At 38.9% G+C, this 20,067-nt stretch overlaps 1 protein-coding gene across 2 annotated transcripts; it reads left to right on the top strand.

The window, feature by feature from the left end:
* Positions 1–262: 262 nt before the first annotated feature.
* On the top strand, positions 263–12,921 carry iffo1a (intermediate filament family orphan 1a). 2 transcript variants are annotated; one of them, XM_041052560.1, is made up of 10 exons: positions 263–496; positions 813–1,932; positions 6,619–6,679; positions 7,170–7,265; positions 7,542–7,682; positions 7,765–7,949; positions 8,052–8,169; positions 9,411–9,512; positions 9,709–9,839; positions 10,169–12,921. In XM_041052560.1, exons 2-10 carry the CDS (start codon positions 950–952, stop codon positions 10,320–10,322), a joined length of 1,971 nt encoding a protein of 656 aa, XP_040908494.1. In that variant the 5' UTR covers positions 263–496; positions 813–949; the 3' UTR covers positions 10,323–12,921. The 2 variants fall into 2 exon arrangements, with proteins under 2 accessions (XP_040908494.1, XP_040908493.1); XM_041052559.1 differs by having other exon boundaries at positions 7,762–7,949.
* Positions 12,922–20,067: the final 7,146 nt, after the last annotated feature.

Below are 20,067 nucleotides of genomic sequence, written 5' to 3'. Positions count from 1 at the left end.
CAGTTAGCTAAACCTAGCTAACGCTAACCTGTTTCGCTGGTGAAGTCACGGCAGCGAACAGCAGTTTCGCGATGCCAGCTAACTAACTTAACTAGAAGTAACTTAAACTGGCAAAGTGAACGCTTGTTGTAGTTTACATGAATGTTGAAGTGCCTTTGCGTGTGTTTTTAAAACAAGGTTAGTCGGATTCTGGCCACTTCCGGGTAGACAGCAGCAGGATCTCCGAATGAGCACAGCTAGCTAACACTGCTATGAGTAGAGGATACACAGAGCAATGGTTATTTTCACATATCATACAGGTGCACCTCTACTATGTTTATTACGGTAGGAGAAGCGGCCCGAGGCTCCTCTTTCAGAGTCAGTACGGTAAACAACAGCCGCAGTCATTCACTTGTGTTTATCCCTTAGCTCTGCTGCGCCTCTGCTCGACACTGCTCAGACTGATTTCACCTCATTAACTGGTGCCAAACTTGGTGTTTACTCCTCCGACTGCCAGGTACGTTGCTCACATTTCATTAAAGCTGCACATCATTTCCGTAGGATTTTATTCTAAGGCTTAGTCATTAGTTTTATGACAGTGCGCATCGCCTCTGTGATCGGTCTCCTAATTAGTCCTGCGTAAAAGTAAACTCAGCAGTCTAATTTTACTGCAGGGGCTTGCGATTTAGCTCCAAGTTTACAGGCATCTAATGGTTCTCTGTTGTTTTTATTCCTCGCCGTGTTTCAGGACAGGTTTACCGCAGTATTTCCGTGATAGGTTGTGATTTTTAGGCCCTTAAAGCATCCTTTTAACCGCATCATCTGACTGTTAGCCCACAGCTCCTCTGCGTAAAGGTGAAATCTGGAGGAGGACTCAAAAGGAGGCTGCAGGGCCTGATTCTGGTTCGGGACAGCAATCAGATTTTATACGGAATTACTTGCCGAGCTGAATCTATAGAAGTCTGGGTTCATGCCGGATTTCGAGCACTTCAGATTTTCCTACTCGAGTATGAATCCGGTCCTGGGGGAGAGTGGCTTTTTGGCACCGCAGCAGCACCACCACCAGATGACAGGCCAGACCGACTCCGCCGTCCCGGAGCCTGGTTACTTCCTTGGGGACCACACCGGGTTTGGGCCTGATGGTTTTTCTGGGCTGGACCTAGGCGCCCTGCCACCTTCAGGGCTCGCCTACCTGCACCTGAGCAGCCCTCTGCACCGCGTGCCCCCGGCGGCCACTGCGCTGCGCAACGACCTGGGATCCAACATCAGTGTGCTGAAGACCCTGAATCTGCGCTTCCGCTGCTTTCTGGCCAAAGTGCATGAGCTGGAACGCAGGAACAAGGTGCTGGAGAAGCAGCTGCAGCAAGCTCTGGAGAATAACAGCGGAGGTGATGGACACCAGAAACCACTAACCAAAGAGATGGGGGTCCAGACTGGATTTATTGGGCCCATCCCAGCCAGACCAGGCTTCATCCCGCTCCACAATGCCAACAACTCAGCCTACCTGCCCGGTGGCCTCCTCTCTCCAACTCTGAACCCTCCTCCTCTCTTTGACAACAAATACCTGCTGGGAAACAATCTCAACCCGATCACAGTCTCCACAGATTCAAACTCCAACCTCACCACGTCTGGATTCTCAGTCAGCCCGGCTCTGAGTCCCATCGACCCGTCCAAAGCCATCACCAACATCAACGAGAAATACGCTGCTCACACCGGGACAAACACCAACAGCGCCCCCCCTCCTCCACCACGTTTCCTCCCCGGAACAATCTGGTCCTTCAACCACACCCGCCGGTTTGGCACCGGGAGGGAGCCGTGCGTCACCGGGCCAGGGGTCTCCTGGACTCACCCGGACGGCGTCGGGGTCCAGATCGACACCATTACACCAGAGATCCGGGCCCTGTACAACGTGCTGGCCAAGGTGAAGAGAGAAAGAGACGAGTACAAGCGAAGGTAAGGGCTGTTTAATATTTTTTTTCAGCAGGTTATTGGTGGTTTTTAGTCACTTTGCTTGGCTGGAGCCCCGATGACATGAATTTATGGTCAGGATGATGTATGGCAGGTGCATGTGTGAATGAATGGGTGTTCTTTGGCTCTCTGGTTGCTGATGGCTGATGTTTTGTGCCATTAGAGAAGCGTGAGTTTGAGTTTTCTGCAGAGGTTTATGTTCATCAGGGTGAAGAGATTAGCTGAAGTATTCAGTGCTTCATTCTGCAAGAGTGAGCAGCTTCTCATGTTGTGTCATAGGACTGTGTGATATGGCTGAAACTGATGTCACAGTAAGAATATTCTTCCAGTAATATATACTCACCCAGCACTTTGGCGTGGGCTTAGCAAGATGTTGAAAACCTTCCTTTGAGATTCTGCTCCATGTGGAGACGATTCCTCACGTAATTCATGCTGCCTGTCTCCTGTTTTACCACATCCCAAAGGTGGTCTACTGTAATCAGATCTGGTGACTGAGGAGGCCACTGAAGTTCACTGAACTCAGTGTCATGTTAGTTTGTGACATGAAGCATTATCCTGCTGAAAGTTGCCTTTAGAAGATTAGTTATTTTCATTGTTGATTTTGTTTTGTCCAACTAAACAGCCCAACCAAACCAAAGTGCCATACTGCATCGTGTTGATCATTGTTTGAAAGTCGAACTATTATTCTGTATGATCAGTTGGGCAAAGGAAACAGACTGGAGACGTGCAGGTTTCAGGGAGATGGTTGTAAAAGATAAAAGCATTATGCAGGATGTTTTCAGGACAACCCAGCTCCTTTTCTGGGAATGATATTAAACCACCAGTCGGTCTGAGTGGTGCTGACTTGTGGATGGCGGCATGAAGCAGAGCGTTCACCCTCTGCTCTAAGCTAATGGCTGTCTCACTGTATTTGCTGAAATATTGTTTCTTTCAGTTAATATGTGAAAGTCCTGAAATTTAAGCATTGCGCTGTTAAAGCTTTCACAGACTCAACCAGCTTAAGATGAACTGCGCCTGTACAGAGCCACAGTGATTAGTCCATGCTTTGATTATGTGATTGGCAGAAAACTAATCAGATACTATTTTCATAATTGAATAATTGTTTTAGTCAAATATTTTATGGCTGCAGCTTCTTAAATGTGAGGATTTTATGCTTGTTTTTCTCATTTGTGATAGAAAACTGAATATCTGTGGCGTGGACTTTTAGTTGGACAAAACGAGACATTTAAAGATGTCACCTTGGGCTGAAGTTGTTGGACTCATTTCCATCCTTTATCACTCTAATTTTGCATATTTATTCTTAGGAAATATAATTTTAAAAAGTGTTAATTGGCCGCAGTTATGTTGTTTTAAAGAGGTTATATAGAAACAGTTTTTGACCTGTATAAATAGTTTCACTCAGCGTGCAGCGTCTTTGCCTTCCAGCACTGACCTGCTCCACACTCGTGCACTGACACACAGTCCTTCACTGCTGTGTTATGCTGAAAAGCACTGACCTCGCTGCTTTGTGCTTCAGCCTGCTGAGGCAGGACGCTGCTGCAAGACGAAGCTTCAGTCACATCGATTTCAGAACCAGCAGGATGTTTTACTGAGCAGCAGCAACTCACGCTCTGACCTGTATGTTGTTCACAAGCTGCTTATCCTTTAAATGTTAGTGCTGCACTGAACCACATTCAGAGTTGCAGAGTGGGAGGTTGGTGTTGGTGTCACCAGAACGAACCATGAACACCTGTCAAAAGTCAAAGGTACAAGCTTTTGTAGCTTTGTACCTAAGTCACCTACAATTCCCAAGGTGAGAATCGTCCAATCACACAGCTCGGTTGTTAGTTCTGCTAGCAGCAGGCTGAAGTTTACATTTCACAGGCGCCTGATGAAACATTAAACATTAAACAGTGGTATGAATCAGCTCACTTTAAGTTCTGGCTCCATGAGAAGCGTTTTAAATTTGTTCCAGCTCTGTTTTATGCCTCTGATTGGCTTTTGTCTCCAGAACAATGGCAGCCAAGGCTCACTGTATTATTTAGAGACGTCCACTGTACCACACTAATGGGAAAATACAGCATTTCTCAGGAACTGATGGCCATAAAATAAACACAGTGCAGGGAAATATCCAGCATTTTAATAATAATGGTGAGGAATATTTAGGATATCATTAAGAGAAAACAGGAATTTCCAGTAAAATGTCTCTATTGTAGAGACATTTGTCTCTATTGTAGAGACATTTTAAGGTTAAAGGAGCAGCTCTTTCATTTTGCTGTGACTGCACACGTTTGTCTGAAGGGAGGAGGAGGTGTCTGGGGAAAGGTTTAACATGAGCTGTTGTTTTTCTCTCACATCGCTGTCCCCCATCCTCCCCCCATTTCTTTCCTTCCTCCTTTCCTTCTTCTTGGTCCTCTGCTTTGTCTCTCCTTCCCTCTTTTCTTGGTCCTCGTCTTTCTCGTCCTCCTCCCTGCTGGGTTTTGTCCCGGCACCTGCAATGCAGCACTGGCCTGTGACCACCAACAGTGATGTCACCCAGTCTGCTGTCTCTCCGTCTGTCTCCTCTCCATTTTACCCTTTACCCTCTGCCTCCATCAGTGTTTCCCTGGTGTGTCTCCTCGTTATCTGTCTCTCTGTCTGTTCTTTAAATGTCTTTCTCTACTTCTCTCCCTGTCTTGTCTTTTTCCTATGAAATAGTTCATCCATCTCTGCCCGTCTGCCTGCACACACCTCTTTTCACCCCCTCCCCTCTGTCCCATGTGACCCTCGGCAGCGTCAGACTGGCGCTAACATCATCATCATCATCATCATCTTGTGTGCGTGTGTGTGTGTTTGTAGGTGAGGGAGTGAGTGTGAGAATGAAAGAAATAAAACTAGAAAGCAACATCAGCTTGTGTATAGATACAGAGAGACCACCTACTAAACATAGTGATGAATTTCCAGGTTTTAGCGTTTGTTGGATTTCATTCTACTCTAAGTCTGATCTGAGTCACCTCTATTTTTTGGTCAGACTTGTTATTTATGTCATGCTGTATTTTGAGAGCTGTTCTGTTGCATTTATGTTTGGTGCTTTCAGAAGTTGGCTGCTGAACATTTTTAATGCAGTAATGACTAAATTCACCCAAACAGAATCGTCCCACTGCCTCCTGCCTCTGCGGGTGTAGTACAGGTGTAGCTTGACAAGCCTACCGCAACAAACCGCTCTGCTGGTTCTGCAGAGGACAGTTTAAATTCACAGCGTCCTCTCGGTGACGTCCTACATTGCTGACGTCACAGCTCGCGAGTGCTGCGCAGCGTTTTAACATCCAGAGGCTACGACGTCATCACGCGTACAGATGAACCGGCTGCTGTGTGTCCACTCACACATAATGAGCCTCTCTGCAGAGCCACGTGTTGAGACTGACAAACTGAGCAGAGCTACAAGGACATCAGCTCCGTCACTGTGACGCCCTCGCTCTCTGTGTCTGATTGTCTCTTTGTCTCTGGCTTCGGTCACTTACTCCACTTCCTGTTAAATATTCCTAACTATGACACATCGTTTTTCTCAGTGCACGTAATCTTCACATGACTTGCGCTTGTACTGTACTTGTCTCTGTCGACAGGACGGTAATTTAATCTGAGGTCATCCACCGGAGACATGATGTCATAATTTTGTTGCTATAGCAGCTGAGCTGGGTAGTTTTACTGTGAAGGACAAAAACGATGCAGAAATGGAAAGAAGCCAGAGCGGCTGAGAGGATGTGATGATGGTATTTAAAGGGAAACTCCAGTGATTTTACTCAGCACAGTGTGTTTCCTGGTTGTTGGTGTTTTGTGGGAGTGACGTCTGATAAATGTCTCTTCTTATAATGTCACTTGAGTCGACGGTTGGTTGAAAAGCGAAAATCTGATGTTGCTGAGTTAGAAAGGACTGAGCTGGTCAGACCTCTGCAGCCTGCTCCTCATCTCTGCTGCAGGTTACAGGCCACGTTAGCTGCTACTAGCATTTCCTATTACACAGGCCATTTTCTTTATATTGCTGTGAGTTCAGACATTAGATTTATCACATTACAATGAAGAAAATCCCCCAAAAATCATGTTACTGTTGTGGCCCTGAAGTGGAACTGCAGCCTGTCTGTCTCTGCTCTCCTGTTTATTTATGTCTTCTCCATAGCGACTGGCCGTGTGTTGTCGCATGCTTCTCATGCTCCTCGTGCTGTTCACGCTCTACATGCACACTGCACGGTCTCTCCTTATGTAACACATGCTGAGTAATACCAGCGGTGGTAGGAGGAGCCCTGATGCTGCACAGTGTAGGTCAGTCAGGTAACCGTGGGGAGATCGAGGAGATCAGGAAGCTGGACTAATCTCAGGCTGAGCCTCCTCACCCATCTCATCGGGTGGAGTCATGTTCCTGTGATAAAAGAGCAGCTGACACTGTTTGCAGATGAACAATAAAAAACACCAAAGATAAAAGACGATAAACAAATAGAAAAAAACGTTGAACTTTAAAGTAACAGGAGACACTTGACTGGCCGAGTGTAAACTGTGTGTGTGTCTGTGTGTATATGAGTGAATGGGGCGAAACTTTCCTTGATTAATAAATGTAAAACAGATGGATGCAGCAAATCTTTGTGTAGCTCTGAAAGACAGATTTTCTGCTCCAGACTTGATAAATATTTCATGAACACTCGTTTTTTTGTGTGTTTCTAGATGGGAGGAGGAGTACACAGCCAGAGTGGACCTGCAGGAGAAGGTGGCAGAACTGGAGGAGGTGAAGAAATATTACTATAACTATATTTACACATGATCTCATCTTGGTTTAACTGGTCAGTGAATCAACATAAACAGTACCAATCAGTTGTAAAACACCATTCGCTGTGCATACCAGCTTTAACAGGTTTTACTTAGCTATATGTGAGAATGTAGAATAATATATAACCATTTGTAAACAAATATTAAGTCTCTACAACGTTTGCTTCCATGTGAATCCAACCTTAAGGTGAAGCCCCAAACATCTTTTCATTCGTCATTTTTGTATATTGATTATTGGTGATAAGGAGTCTGTTCTATTGCTGCGCCTTTGAATTGTAAAGGTAAAGCAGAAAATAATTGTCTGGAGGCTGAGAACTAAATTTATGAACCTTCTGATGGTTAAACTGATTTCACAGCCATTCACAGACAAATGTTATTTATTATCACCATATAATACACTAATATTTTCTGTGTAAGATGTAACTTCCTACTGTGTGTGTGTTTTTCAGGACCTGCAGGAGAGTGAGGTGTGTCAGGATGAGTTGGCTCTTCGGGTGAAGCAGCTGAAGGCTGAGCTCGTTCTCTTTAAAGGACTCGTCAGCAACGTAAGTTTGTTTTGTGCTGCTTTATTTATTTATTTATTTAGGCTGAAATATTTAGAAATGGGTCCACAATATTTTTTCATTAAGATTTTTATAAATAATTATTATAAGACAACTATTTAAATATTTCCCAAACTGAACACAAGCTAATTAATGGTAGAGAATTCACTGTTTATTTAAGGTTTCCTCTGTAAGCACAGAGAATGGTTATCATCAGAGAAGGTTCACATTATTTTAATGAATGGAAAAGAAGACAAATCTTTTCTCTCTCTCCTCCAGAACCTGTCAGATCTGGACAGTAAGATCCAGGAAAAGGCCATGAAGGTGGACATGGATATCTGCCGCCGCATCGACATCACCGCCCGCCTCTGTGACGTCGCCCAGCAGAGGAACTGCGAGGACATGATTCACATCTTCCAGGTACGTCTGTGACGATGAATGTCTTAAAAAAAAAATCATCCTCCTTCATTTTGAATACACCTGTCTCCCCCACTCCCAGCAGGTGGCCACGCCCCCCTCCACCCTGAACCGCCGGGCCAGGAAACAGAGTGGCCAGTCGGCCAAGGGCGGTGATGGAGATGAACTGAGCATGTCAGAGAGCGAGGGAGGCGGGGGTAGAGACGAGGACCTGTGCAGCACATCGGCCAATCAGATCAACGAGCAGATGCAGAAGATGCTGAATCAGCTGTAGGTTTTAGCCAAAGATGTTTGTGTGCCAACGCTAAAGCATCGTGTCTGTGATACATCTAATGTGTGTGTCTGTGTGTGTGTGTCTGTGTGTTTACCCAGAAGAGAGTGTGAGTTTGAGGATGACTGTGACAGTCTGGCCTGGGAGGAAACTGAAGAAACTCTTTTACTGTGGGAAGATTTTTCTGGCTACACACTGGGAGCTGAAACACAGGGAGAGGTAAACACACACACACACACACACACATTCTTACACATAGGTTTATTTGTATAGACCGTAGACGTGTACACAGGACAGGTCAAAGGGCTACAACTAATAATTATTTCATTATCAAGTCATGTATTGATTTTTTTTGTTTAATCCACACAATGTAAAAGAAAATAAGGAAAAATGGCCATCGAACAGTCTGTGATCCACAGTGGCATCTTTCTATCATTTGTCTTTTCTGACAACTAATTTAATTTGTAATAATAAAATAGTTTGGTGCTTTCTAAACATCTGATTATAGTTTTAAAGCTGAAAAGTTTTGTGCATGTAACTAAAACGTGTTTGTGTCACGAGTTTTAGTGTTTTCTGCGTAGAATCGCTGCTCAGATGTTCATAAAGGCGCTGCACTTTCAAACAGGAAGTTGTTAATTGTTACTCCCAAGATCTAAACTTTTACCTTTACAACAAGAAACTTGTCCTGAAAATGTGTGTGCGGTTCCCAGTTTGCTGCAGTGACCAGCAGCACGTGTAGGTTGTAGTGTTCCTCATCCAGCTCTGTGCAAATCTGTTTTCCCGCCGTCGGGGAAGCCGCCAGCGTCTCCTGTCAGGGGCAGTTTTAGTTTGTCCCACTTGGCTGACCTGACCCGGTGGACGAGCTGCTTTTAGCCCCTTATTACAGTTCACTGGAGCCGGTTGATGTTTTTGTTGTTGAGTACAGTCTGATGATGCAGATGGCTCGAGTCTATTTCAGTGACCTGTGAGCTGTTTTTAACCAGATAAGTCAGAGGAGGCTAACGACCTGCTGAGTGAGGAGCTGAAAGACGCTGCAGGGAAAACGCAACACTCCCATGATGCACTGAAGTTTTAACTGTGTTCTCACAGCTGTGCTCGGCTGACATTGTGTCAGAATCAAGTAAAAATACCAAATACTTCCTGCTTCCAGCTTCTCAAATGTGAGGATCTGTTGTGTTTCTGTAGGATATCATTGTGTATTCAGCGTGTTTGGGTTTTGGTTAAACAAAACAACACAAAAGCAATTTATGTCATTTTTTAGTGTTCTGCAGAGACTAAATCTGTCAATTATTTATTTAATCAACTATAGATTAATTTAGGGTGATAGTCTAACATCTGTTCATGGATGGAATTTGGCACATTTATAGTAGAGATGTGTTGATTCAGCTCAGCGGTAAAGATCAGGCTGTGTTGCTGTAGACTGACTGTTTTATTCTGTCTCACACACTGACTCTGTCCAGCTGCAGCAGCAGGAGGAGTCCATCGAGAAAGTGATTAAAGACACGGAGTCTCTGTTCAAATCCAGAGAGAAGGAATACCAGGACACCATCGACCAGATAGAGGTGAGACAGTCATTTATGGTTATCGAATTTACCACGTCACAGGGACAAATATGCGTTACAGTCACATTTCAATGAGATATTTATACTGTACAAATAGTTCCAGTGTATCTGAAGTAGTTATTGTTGGAACAGTGTGAGCAGTAAATGCCATCAGTCCAGTTTTCAGTGGCATTAATATGTTTTCTGTGTCGATCAGCTGGAACTGGCCACAGCGAAGAGCGACATGAACCGTCACCTGCACGAGTACATGGAGATGTGTTCGATGAAAAGAGGGCTGGACGTCCAGATGGAGACCTGCAGGAGACTCATCACACAGAGCGGAGACAGGTAACACACACACAAGGCAACACGATAAACAATCTGAACAACACTGAATTGTTCTTGCTGGATGTGTGAATGCAGTTAACATCACAGATGCCTGAGTGTTTTGGGATAGAAATCCAAACTTAACCCTGAGAAATGAGCGTAAGCTGGAAGGATTCATGGTGTGAAAGAGGTAGAGTTTGGCCTGAAGGTGGCGCTCTGAGACTCAGCTAAGCATCAGAGCAGCACAGCTTTTTGTCTTTTCAGGTTTAATGTGGATGAGACATTTAAGCAGCAGCAAACGTCCCTGCTACATTAACCTCCCTCCTCTTCTTCTCTCTCTCCACTGACAGGAAGTCCACCTCTCTCATCACACTGACGGTGGACGACACCGACAGCGAGGAGAAGGAGAGGAAGAAGCCGGCTCTACCTGCCGACTCTGAGAGCAGCGATTCTTACTGCGACGTCAACGCCGCCATCCCTCCTCTGACCTGGAGGAAACCCTAACTCCCGCTGCTGGTACTCTGAGATAATGTCACACTCATGCTCTTCTCTTCCTCTAGTGCCGTCTGTCTATTCACCTGAAGCAGAAATTAGTTTAAGATCAGCAGATTTAAAAGTGTCGGCAGGAAACTTTCACCTTCGTCTTTACACAAACACAGATTTGCTTACATGACTTATAAAAAACAAAGAGACATTCACTGATTTTACTTCTATTTTCCTGTGTAATAAGACGAACAGCATGTTTTTTTAGTTTGCACACTGATCTTGCTGTTTAGTGCAGGAGCCAATTATTTGCACAATTTCTGCAATAATTCCTTTCAACTGAGAGGAAGCAATGCACAAAGAAATAGTCTGCACATTTTTCATTATCAATGTTTAGAGCTATTATATAAACTTTTTGTTAACTTATTTCCCCCTATTATAATTAAATCTTTGGTTTTATTCTGTATTTCTGTCTTACTTGAACTCCTGTGTAGAGGTACAGTAGAAGCTCTACCCCTGTTGCCTGAGCCTATACTACAGTAACTACAAGATGAAAAGAAATCTCCACTTATCAAAGCCCAGCTTGCCTTAAACAGATCAGATATCAGATAGTTGAGAAATATGACACCTTCTCTGACCAAAAGGTTAAATGTATGTTTAGCATGTTTCTTATTTGGATAAATGTCCTGAAAAAAATAATTTTCACAGTAAACAAAAGAAACTGCATTATAACATCATTCATTCACCAAAATTAAGTGAAAAACTCCACCTCTGATTGTTTAATCTGAATTTAGTAGGGATTATTTTGGTGTCCATCCAAACATTTGCACTATGGAAATCTGGACTGTTAATATCTTTTAGTTAACACAGGCTGAGTTCGACCCAACACTGAGACTGTCCACAGATAATTTAACATCCTGTGACAGAGAGAAGAGTTGGCGGGACAATGTTTCCTCAGATCTGTACCACAAACTGTTGGCTTGTAAATACAGTCTGTAAAAGTAAAGGCTATCTTTTTTTTTTAGCTTTTTCTTAGTAAAAATTAGTCAGGAAAAATTTTAGTTTTGATGAATTTTTCCTGTCAATTTATAGAGAAGGTGTCACATTTTTAGATACAGCGTCAATAAAAGCCAACGTCCATGTTAAGAGCAATCAGTTTATCAATCAACTACCCATAACCCTCAAAGTCCCATGCAACCCTACGCAGTTATTGTGTCAAAGAAAAAAAACACAGTACATGTGACAGATTTGTTGGAAGGATTTGTCTGTGATTTTGAGAAATTTACAAACATTTTCTTTCTTTAACAAAATCGAAAACTTATTTTAAGGAAACTTTGTCCTCAAATGTACAGTTTGTAAAGGCTAAATACTGTATGTAATGTACATAATAAGGCTGTACATAGAGCTGAACCAATAATGCTGTAAGCTTCATGTTCTTATGATGTAAATTTAGCTGAGGGTTTGTGCAATTTAAGATTTTATTTACACCATTATTTTGGTTTTAGCTTTGCTATTGACTGAATTATTAGCAGTATCATAGCAGCAGAGCTGGCATTAGTGACGCTTTTCTTTATTCAATTGTTTCAGATCCAACACACCTCCAGAAATGATTCGAGCTAAAGGGAGTTTATGTTTTCATTTTCTGATTGAGGACTTGTACACGTTGTTGGTGAGGGAACGAAGCCTTTTTGCAGGTGTGTTTGAGCAGAAACATACAAAAAGCCGAAAAACAATCATTTTAAACATCTGTGCCAGTTTTTCCGCCTCTGTTTCTGTTTTACAGTTCACCTCTTCAAACACTGTCACATCACTGATCAAATGAATGTCTGCTTATTCAGTAACCTGCCATGTTCACCACAGAAAACACAGATCCATTAAAGGAACACTTTCAGTTTTAGTCCTCAGGTTTTCTTCTCTTAACATATTCAATCAAGACGACCGAAAAAATTTAATAAATAAAACTTAAAATGCTTGTTTCCATGTACTATTATGTTACAGATGGTTACCAGTGAAGAAACCCAAGGACTAAAATTCAAAATGTTGTTCCTTTAATGTCAAAGAGAATCAGAGCAACAGCAAGTCTGCAATATACTTTAAAACAAAACAGGCAAACGTCACTCACCTCATGAAACTGTACAGATGCTGCTTTAGCTGAACTGCCAGGATCTGTGTAGCTGCAGGATGTAAATAGCATCTATGGAAAGAGCAGAAAACAAAGTGTGAAAGAGTTAAAGACCTCCTGAAACAGAAATTAGAGCTCATGAACAGATGAGAGTGTGTCTCAGATGAACAGGATAAGATACGCAAGCTGCACAACAGGAGCAAAATAAACCAGCTGATGCTCATTAGCCTGAAACTGTGAGACGAGTTCAGTCTCTGCCAGCGTGTCCTTGAGCATGGCACGAAACCTGGTTGTCTCTGTACCAACTAAATGCATGAATGAGACACAGGACTGATGAGAAACGCTGAGTCCGGGCTCTGTGGGAGTGATTTAATGAGCCTGAGTCAGACTCTCCATGTCTCCACAAGGAAAACAAGACATTTCAGTTTTCAAGGGGTCTTTAACTGTCAGACTGTGCAGAGCTGTGTGTCTGATCAGTTTACTGAGTCAACAGTTCCACAGAATAAAGAACATTCAAAGAGCCTCTGTTGTACGAGTTTGTTTTACAAAGGCTGAAAGTAACTACATTTATTCAGATACTGTTCGAAACGTTTTTACTTCCTGTTCCACCACATTTTAAAGAGAAGTATTACATTTCACTACGTTTAACAGCAGAACAGATATGATGAAACACAGTGCTTAACACATTTATTAGACCACCTGTCATAAAAACGAGAAAACAAAAATATTGTACAAATCTTTCAAAAACTAAAAATGTTATTGTTGTTTATTTGGCAAATAACAAACAGAGACAACTAAACAGTCCTTTTTCACACAACAAAAAAAAACTGACATCTTAATCAAGAAATAATGTGCTTTACTTTTTTTCAGTTTTTTTGTAGAACAGTAAATTAGAAAATTCATGGATAAAAATAATAATTATATTTTAGCATTAAAATATCATTTGGGTTAAAGAGCTTCTACATACTGGGGTATTAACCATTACAGAAACAAAATGATTTTCGTAATTACCACTGCTGTTAATTTAGGGCAGCTGCATAAACCTTACATTAGGTGGTGGTCTAATAAATTTGTTCGGCCTTGTACTTAGTTCCTAAAGTAAAAGTAGCTGCACCACACTGAAAAAATGCTCCAGTACATGTTAAACTCCTGCCATGTTTGGAGGTAGTGTTAGAAAAATGTAATTAAAGTATTAAAGTACTCAGTTGAATGCAGGACTTTTAATGGAGTATTTTTACTTTGTGGTATTGATACTTTAACTATTGTTTAATAGTTGCTTTAATAAGTGCGACTTGTACTTGAGGAAGTTTGTGAATACGACTGCTGCTACTAAAGGTTTCAGATGCTTCTTCAGCTTCTGGTTGTTTAGTTCCAGTACAGATCAAAACACATTTTTCCTCCTGTTCAGACCATTTTAGCGTCTGAGCAGGACACCCGGAGACACCAAAGCAGCAAAACAAACTTCACAGCAAATCGATGCAGACAAACAAACACACAAACAGCAGCAGAAGAAAGAGCTGCTGAGGGAAAACAGCTGAGCTGCTTCAGCACTTTAAACACTGAGAGCTCAGAGAAGCACAGCTGCCAGCACACTCCACTGTGTGTGAGGAGACAAAGATACAACACAGTGATGTATTGTCCAGTATATAACAGGAAAGTACAGTACTGAACAGAAATTGGGGGAAAGTAACTGAGTACATTTACTCAAATACTGTCATGAAGACCAATTTCTAGAGGTACTTCACCTGAATATTTTGACTTTGTTACTTCATACTTCTACACATTATTCCCACTTCTGATCCCATCCTGACCTGCCAAAATGCTACTTTTTTGGCCCATTTTGACGCCTTACTATACTATAACGTTTTTAATTACTTTTTGAGGTCAAACATTTTTTGCACTTTTTTTGGCCGATTTTGACGCCTTACTATACTATGACTTTTTTTATGACTTTTTGAGATCAAAAAATTTTTTGACTTTTTTTGGCCGGTTTTGACGCCTTACTATACTATGACTTTTTTTATGACTTTTTGAGATCAAAAAAAATTTTGACTTTTTTTGGCCGGTTTTGACGCCTTACTATACTATGACGTTTTTTATGACTTTTTGAGATCAAAAAAATTTTTGGCTTTTTTTGGCCGGTTTTGACGCCTTACTATACTATGACGTTTTTTATGACTTTTTGAGGTCAAAAAAATTGTTGACTTTTTTTGGCCGATTTTGACGCCTTACTATACTATGACGTTTTTTTATGACTTTTTGAGGTGAAAAAAAATTTTGACTTTTTTTGCCCGATTTTGACGCCTTACTATACTATGATGTTTTTTATGACTTTTTGAGGTGAAAAAAAATTTTGATTTTTTTGCCCATTTTGACGCCTTACTATACTATAACGTTTTTAATGACGTTTTGAGGTTAAACATTTTTTGCACTTTTTTTGGCCGATTTTGACACCTTACTATACTATGACTTTTTTTATGACTTTTTGAGATAAAAAAAAAATTTTGACTTTTTTTGGCCGGTTTTGACGCCTTACTATACTATGACGTTTTTTATGACTTTTGGAGGTCAAAAAAAATTTTGACTTTTTTTGTCCGAAAAAAACGCCTTACTATACTATGACGTTTTTTATGACTTTTGGAGGTCAAAAAAAAATTTCGATTTTTTTGTCCGAAAAAAACGCCATACTATACTATGACGTTTTTTATGACTTTTGGAGGTCAAAAAAGTTTTTGACTTTTTTTGTCCGATTTTGACGCCTTACTATACTATGACGTTTTTTATGACTTTTGGAGGTGAAAAAAATTTTTCGATTTTTTTGTCCGAAACAAAAGCCATACTATACTATGATGTTTTTTATGACTTTTGGAGGTCGAAAAAAATTTTTGGACTTTTTTTGTCCGATTTTGACGCCTTACTATACTATGACGTTTTTTATGACTTTTGGAGGTCAAAAAAAATTTTGACTTTTTTTGTCCGAAAAAAACGCCTTACTATACTATGACGTTTTTTATGACTTTTGGAGGTCAAAAAAAATTTTGACTTTTTTTGTCCGAAAAAAACGCCATACTATACTATGACGTTTTTTATGACTTTTGGAGGTCAAAAAAAATTTTGACTTTTTTTGTCCGATTTTGACGCCTTACTATACTATGACGTTTTTTATGACTTTTGGAGGTCAAAAAAAATTTTGACTTTTTTTGTCCGAAAAAAACGCCTTACTATACTATGACGTTTTTTATGACTTTTGGAGGTCAAAAAAAATTTTGACTTTTTTTGTCCGAAAAAAACGCCTTACTATACTATGACGTTTTTTATGACTTTTGGAGGTCAAAAAAAATTTTGACTTTTTTTGTCCGAAAAAAACGCCTTATGACGTTTTTTATGACTTTTGGAGGTCAAAAAAAATTTTGACTTTTTTTGTCCGATTTTGACGCCTTACTATACTATGACGTTTTTTATGACTTTTGGAGGTCAAAAAAAATTTTGACTTTTTTTGTCCGAAAAAAACGCCTTACTATACTATGACGTTTTTTATGACTTTTGGAGGTCAAAAAAAATTTTGACTTTTTTTGTCCGAAAAAAACGCCATACTATACTATGACGTTTTTTATGACTTTTGGAGGTCAAAAAAAATTTTGACTTTTTTTGTCCGATTTTGACGCCTTACTATACTATGACGTTTTTTATGACTTTTTGAGGTCAAAAAAATTGTTGACTTTTTTTGGCCGATTTTGACGCCTTACTATACTATGACGTTTTTTTATGACTTTTTGAGGTGAAAAAAAATTTTGACTTTTTTTGCCCGATTTTGACGCCTTACTATACTATGATGTTTTTTATGACTTTTTGAGGTGAAAAAAAATTTTGATTTTTTTGCCCATTTTGACGCCTTACTATACTATAACGTTTTTAATGACGTTTTGAGGTTAAACATTTTTTGCACTTTTTTTGGCCGATTTTGACACCTTACTATACTATGACTTTTTTTATGACTTTTTGAGATAAAAAAAAAAATTTGACTTTTTTTGGCCGGTTTTGACGCCTTACTATACTATGACGTTTTTTATGACTTTTGGAGGTCAAAAAAAATTTTGACTTTTTTTGTCCGATTTTGACGCCTTACTATACTATGACGTTTTTTATGACTTTTGGAGGTGAAAAAAATTTTTCGATTTTTTTGTCCGAAACAAAAGCCATACTATACTATGATGTTTTTTATGACTTTTGGAGGTCGAAAAAAATTTTTGGACTTTTTTTGTCCGATTTTGACGCCTTACTATACTATGACGTTTTTTATGACTTTTGGAGGTCAAAAAAAATTTTGACTTTTTTTGTCCGAAAAAAACGCCTTACTATACTATGACGTTTTTTATGACTTTTGGAGGTCAAAAAAAATTTTGACTTTTTTTGTCCGAAAAAAACGCCATACTATACTATGACGTTTTTTATGACTTTTGGAGGTCAAAAAAAATTTTGACTTTTTTTGTCCGATTTTGACGCCTTACTATACTATGACGTTTTTTATGACTTTTGGAGGTCAAAAAAAATTTTGACTTTTTTTGTCCGAAAAAAACGCCTTACTATACTATGACGTTTTTTATGACTTTTGGAGGTCAAAAAAAATTTTGACTTTTTTTGTCCGAAAAAAACGCCTTACTATACTATGACGTTTTTTATGACTTTTGGAGGTCAAAAAATTTTTTGACTTTTTTTGTCAGAAAAGAACGCCATACTATGCTATGACGTTTTTTATGACTTTTGGAGGTCAAAAAAAATTTTGACTTTTTTTGCCCGATTTTGACGCCTTACTATACTATGACGTTTTTTATGACTTTTGGAGGTCAAAAACATTTTTCGATTTTTTTGTCCGAAAAAAACGCCATACTATACTATGACGTTTTTTATGACTTTTGGAGGTCAAAAAAATTTTTGACTTTTTTTGTCCGATTTTGACGCCTTACTATACTATGACGTTTTTTATGACTTTTGGAGGTCAAAAAAAATTTTGACTTTTTTTGTCCGAAAAAAACGCCATACTATACTATGACGTTTTTTATGACTTTTGGAGGTCAAAAAAATTTTTCGATTTTTTTGTCCGAAAAAAACGCCATACTATACTATGACGTTTTTTATGACTTTTGGAGGTCAAAAAAAATTTTGACTTTTTTTGCCCGATTTTGACGCCTTACTATACTATGACGTTTTTTATGACTTTTGGAGGTCAAAAAAATTTTTGACTTTTTTTGTCCGATTTTGACGCCTTACTATACTATGACGTTTTTTATGACTTTTGGAGGTCGAAAAAATTTTTGACTTTTTTTGCCCGATTTTGACGCCTTACTATACTATGACATTTTTTATGACTTTTGGAGGTCAAAAAAATTTTTGACTTTTTTTGGCCGAAAAAAACGCCATACTATACTATGACGTTTTTTATGACTTTTGGAGGTCAAAAAAAATTTTGACTTTTTTTGCCCGATTTTGACGCCTTACTATACTATGACGTTTTTTATGACTTTTGGAGGTCAAAAAAAATTTCGATTTTTTTGTCCGAAAAAAACGCCTTACTATACTATGACGTTTTTTTATGACTTTTGGAGGTCAAAAAAAATTTTGACTTTTTTTGTCCGAAAAAAACGCCTTACTATACTATGACGTTTTTTATGACTTTTGGAGGTCAAAAAAAATTTTGACTTTTTTTGTCCGATTTTGACGCCTTACTATACTATGACGTTTTTTATGACTTTTGGAGGTCAAAAAAAATTTTGACTTTTTTTGTCTGAAAAAAACGCCTTACTATACTATGACGTTTTTTATGACTTTTGGAGGTCAAAAAAATTTTTCGATTTTTTTGTCCGAAAAAAACGCCATACTATACTATGACGTTTTTTATGACTTTTGGAGGTCAAAAAAAATTTTAGATTTTTTTGTCCGAAAAAAACGCCTTACTATACTATGACGTTTTTTATGACTTTTGGAGGTCAAAAAAAATTTTGACTTTTTTTGTCCGAAAAAAACGCCTTACTATACTATGACGTTTTTTTATGACTTTTGGAGGTCAAAAAAAATTTTGACTTTTTTTGTCCGAAAAAACGCCTTACTATACTATGACGTTTTTTATGACTTTTGGAGGTCAAAAAAAATTTTGACTTTTTTTGCCCGATTTTGACGCCTTACTATACTATGACGTTTTTTATGACTTTTGGAGGTCAAAAAAAATTTTGACTTTTTTTGGCCGAAAAAAACGCCATACTATACTATGACGTTTTTTATGACTTTTGGAGGTCAAAAAAAATTTTGACTTTTTTTGCCCGATTTTGACGCCTTACTATACTATGACATTTTTTATGACTTTTGGAGGTCAAAAAAATTTTTCGATTTTTTTGTCCGAAAAAAACGCCATACTATACTATGACGTTTTTTATGACTTTTGGAGGTCAAAAAATTTTTTCGATTTTTTTGTCCGAAAAAAACGCCATACTATACTATGACGTTTTTTATGACTTTTGGAGGTCAAAAAAAATTTTGACTTTTTTTGCCCGATTTTGACGCCTTACTATACTATGACGTTTTTTATGACTTTTGGAGGTCAAAAAAATTTTTGACTTTTTTTGTCCGATTTTGACGCCTTACTATACTATGACGTTTTTTATGACTTTTGGAGGTCAAAAAAATTTTTGACTTTTTTTGCCCGATTTTGACGCCTTACTATACTATGACGTTTTTTATGACTTTTGGAGGTCAAAAAAATTTTTGACTTTTTTTGGCCGAAAAAAACGCCATACTATACTATGACGTTTTTTATGACTTTTGGAGGTCAAAAAAAATTTTGACTTTTTTTGCCCGATTTTGACGCCTTACTATACTATGACATTTTTTATGACTTTTGGAGGTCAAAAAATTTTTTCGATTTTTTTGTCAGAAAAAAACGCCATACTATACTATGACGTTTTTTATGACTTTTGGAGGTCAAAAAAATTTTTCGATTTTTTTGTCCCAAAAAAACGCCATACTATACTATGACGTTTTTTATGACTTTTGGAGGTCAAAAAAAATTTTCGATTTTTTTGTCCGAAAAAAACGCCTTACTATACTATGACGTTTTTTATGACTTTTGGAGGTCAAAAAAAATTTTGACTTTTTTTGCCCGATTTTGACGCCTTACTATACTATGACGTTTTTTATGACTTTTGGAGGTCAAAAAAATTTTTCGATTTTTTTGTCCGAAAAAAACGCCTTACTATACTATGACGTTTTTTATGACTTTTGGAGGTCAAAAAAAATTTTGACTTTTTTTGCCCGATTTTGACGCCTTACTATACTATGACGTTTTTTATGACTTTTGGAGGTCAAAAAATTTTTTGACTTTTTTTGTCCGAAAAAAACGCCATACTATACTATGACGTTTTTTATGACTTTTGGAGGTCAAAAAAAATTTTGACTTTTTTTGCCCGATATTGACGCCTTACTATACTATGACGTTTTTTATGACTTTTGGAGGTCAAAAAAAATTTTGACTTTTTTTGCCCGATTTTGAAGCCTTACTATACTATGACGTTTTTTATGACTTTTGGAGGTCAAAAAAAATTTTGACTTTTTTTGTCCGAAAAAAACACCTTACTATACTATGACGTTTTTTAT

The sequence above is a fragment of the Toxotes jaculatrix genome, chromosome 13 (genome assembly GCF_017976425.1).
Source record: "Toxotes jaculatrix isolate fToxJac2 chromosome 13, fToxJac2.pri, whole genome shotgun sequence".
Classification (NCBI taxonomy): Eukaryota; Metazoa; Chordata; class Actinopteri; family Toxotidae; genus Toxotes; species Toxotes jaculatrix.
Note: the sequence above shows the minus strand (reverse complement) of the source record. Positions and strands in the feature narration are given on the sequence as shown.

Bases quoted from the DNA above. Each gene is read 5' to 3' on its own strand.
- iffo1a (XM_041052559.1), top strand. From the start codon at position 950: ATGCCGGATTTCGAGCACTTCAGATTTTCCTACTCGAGTATGAATCCG. The intron at 1,933-6,618 runs GTAAGGGCTGTT...GTGTGTTTCTAG, and splicing joins AGAGACGAGTACAAGCGAAG to ATGGGAGGAGGAGTACACAG. The intron at 9,513-9,708 runs GTGAGACAGTCA...TGTGTCGATCAG, and splicing joins ACACCATCGACCAGATAGAG to CTGGAACTGGCCACAGCGAA.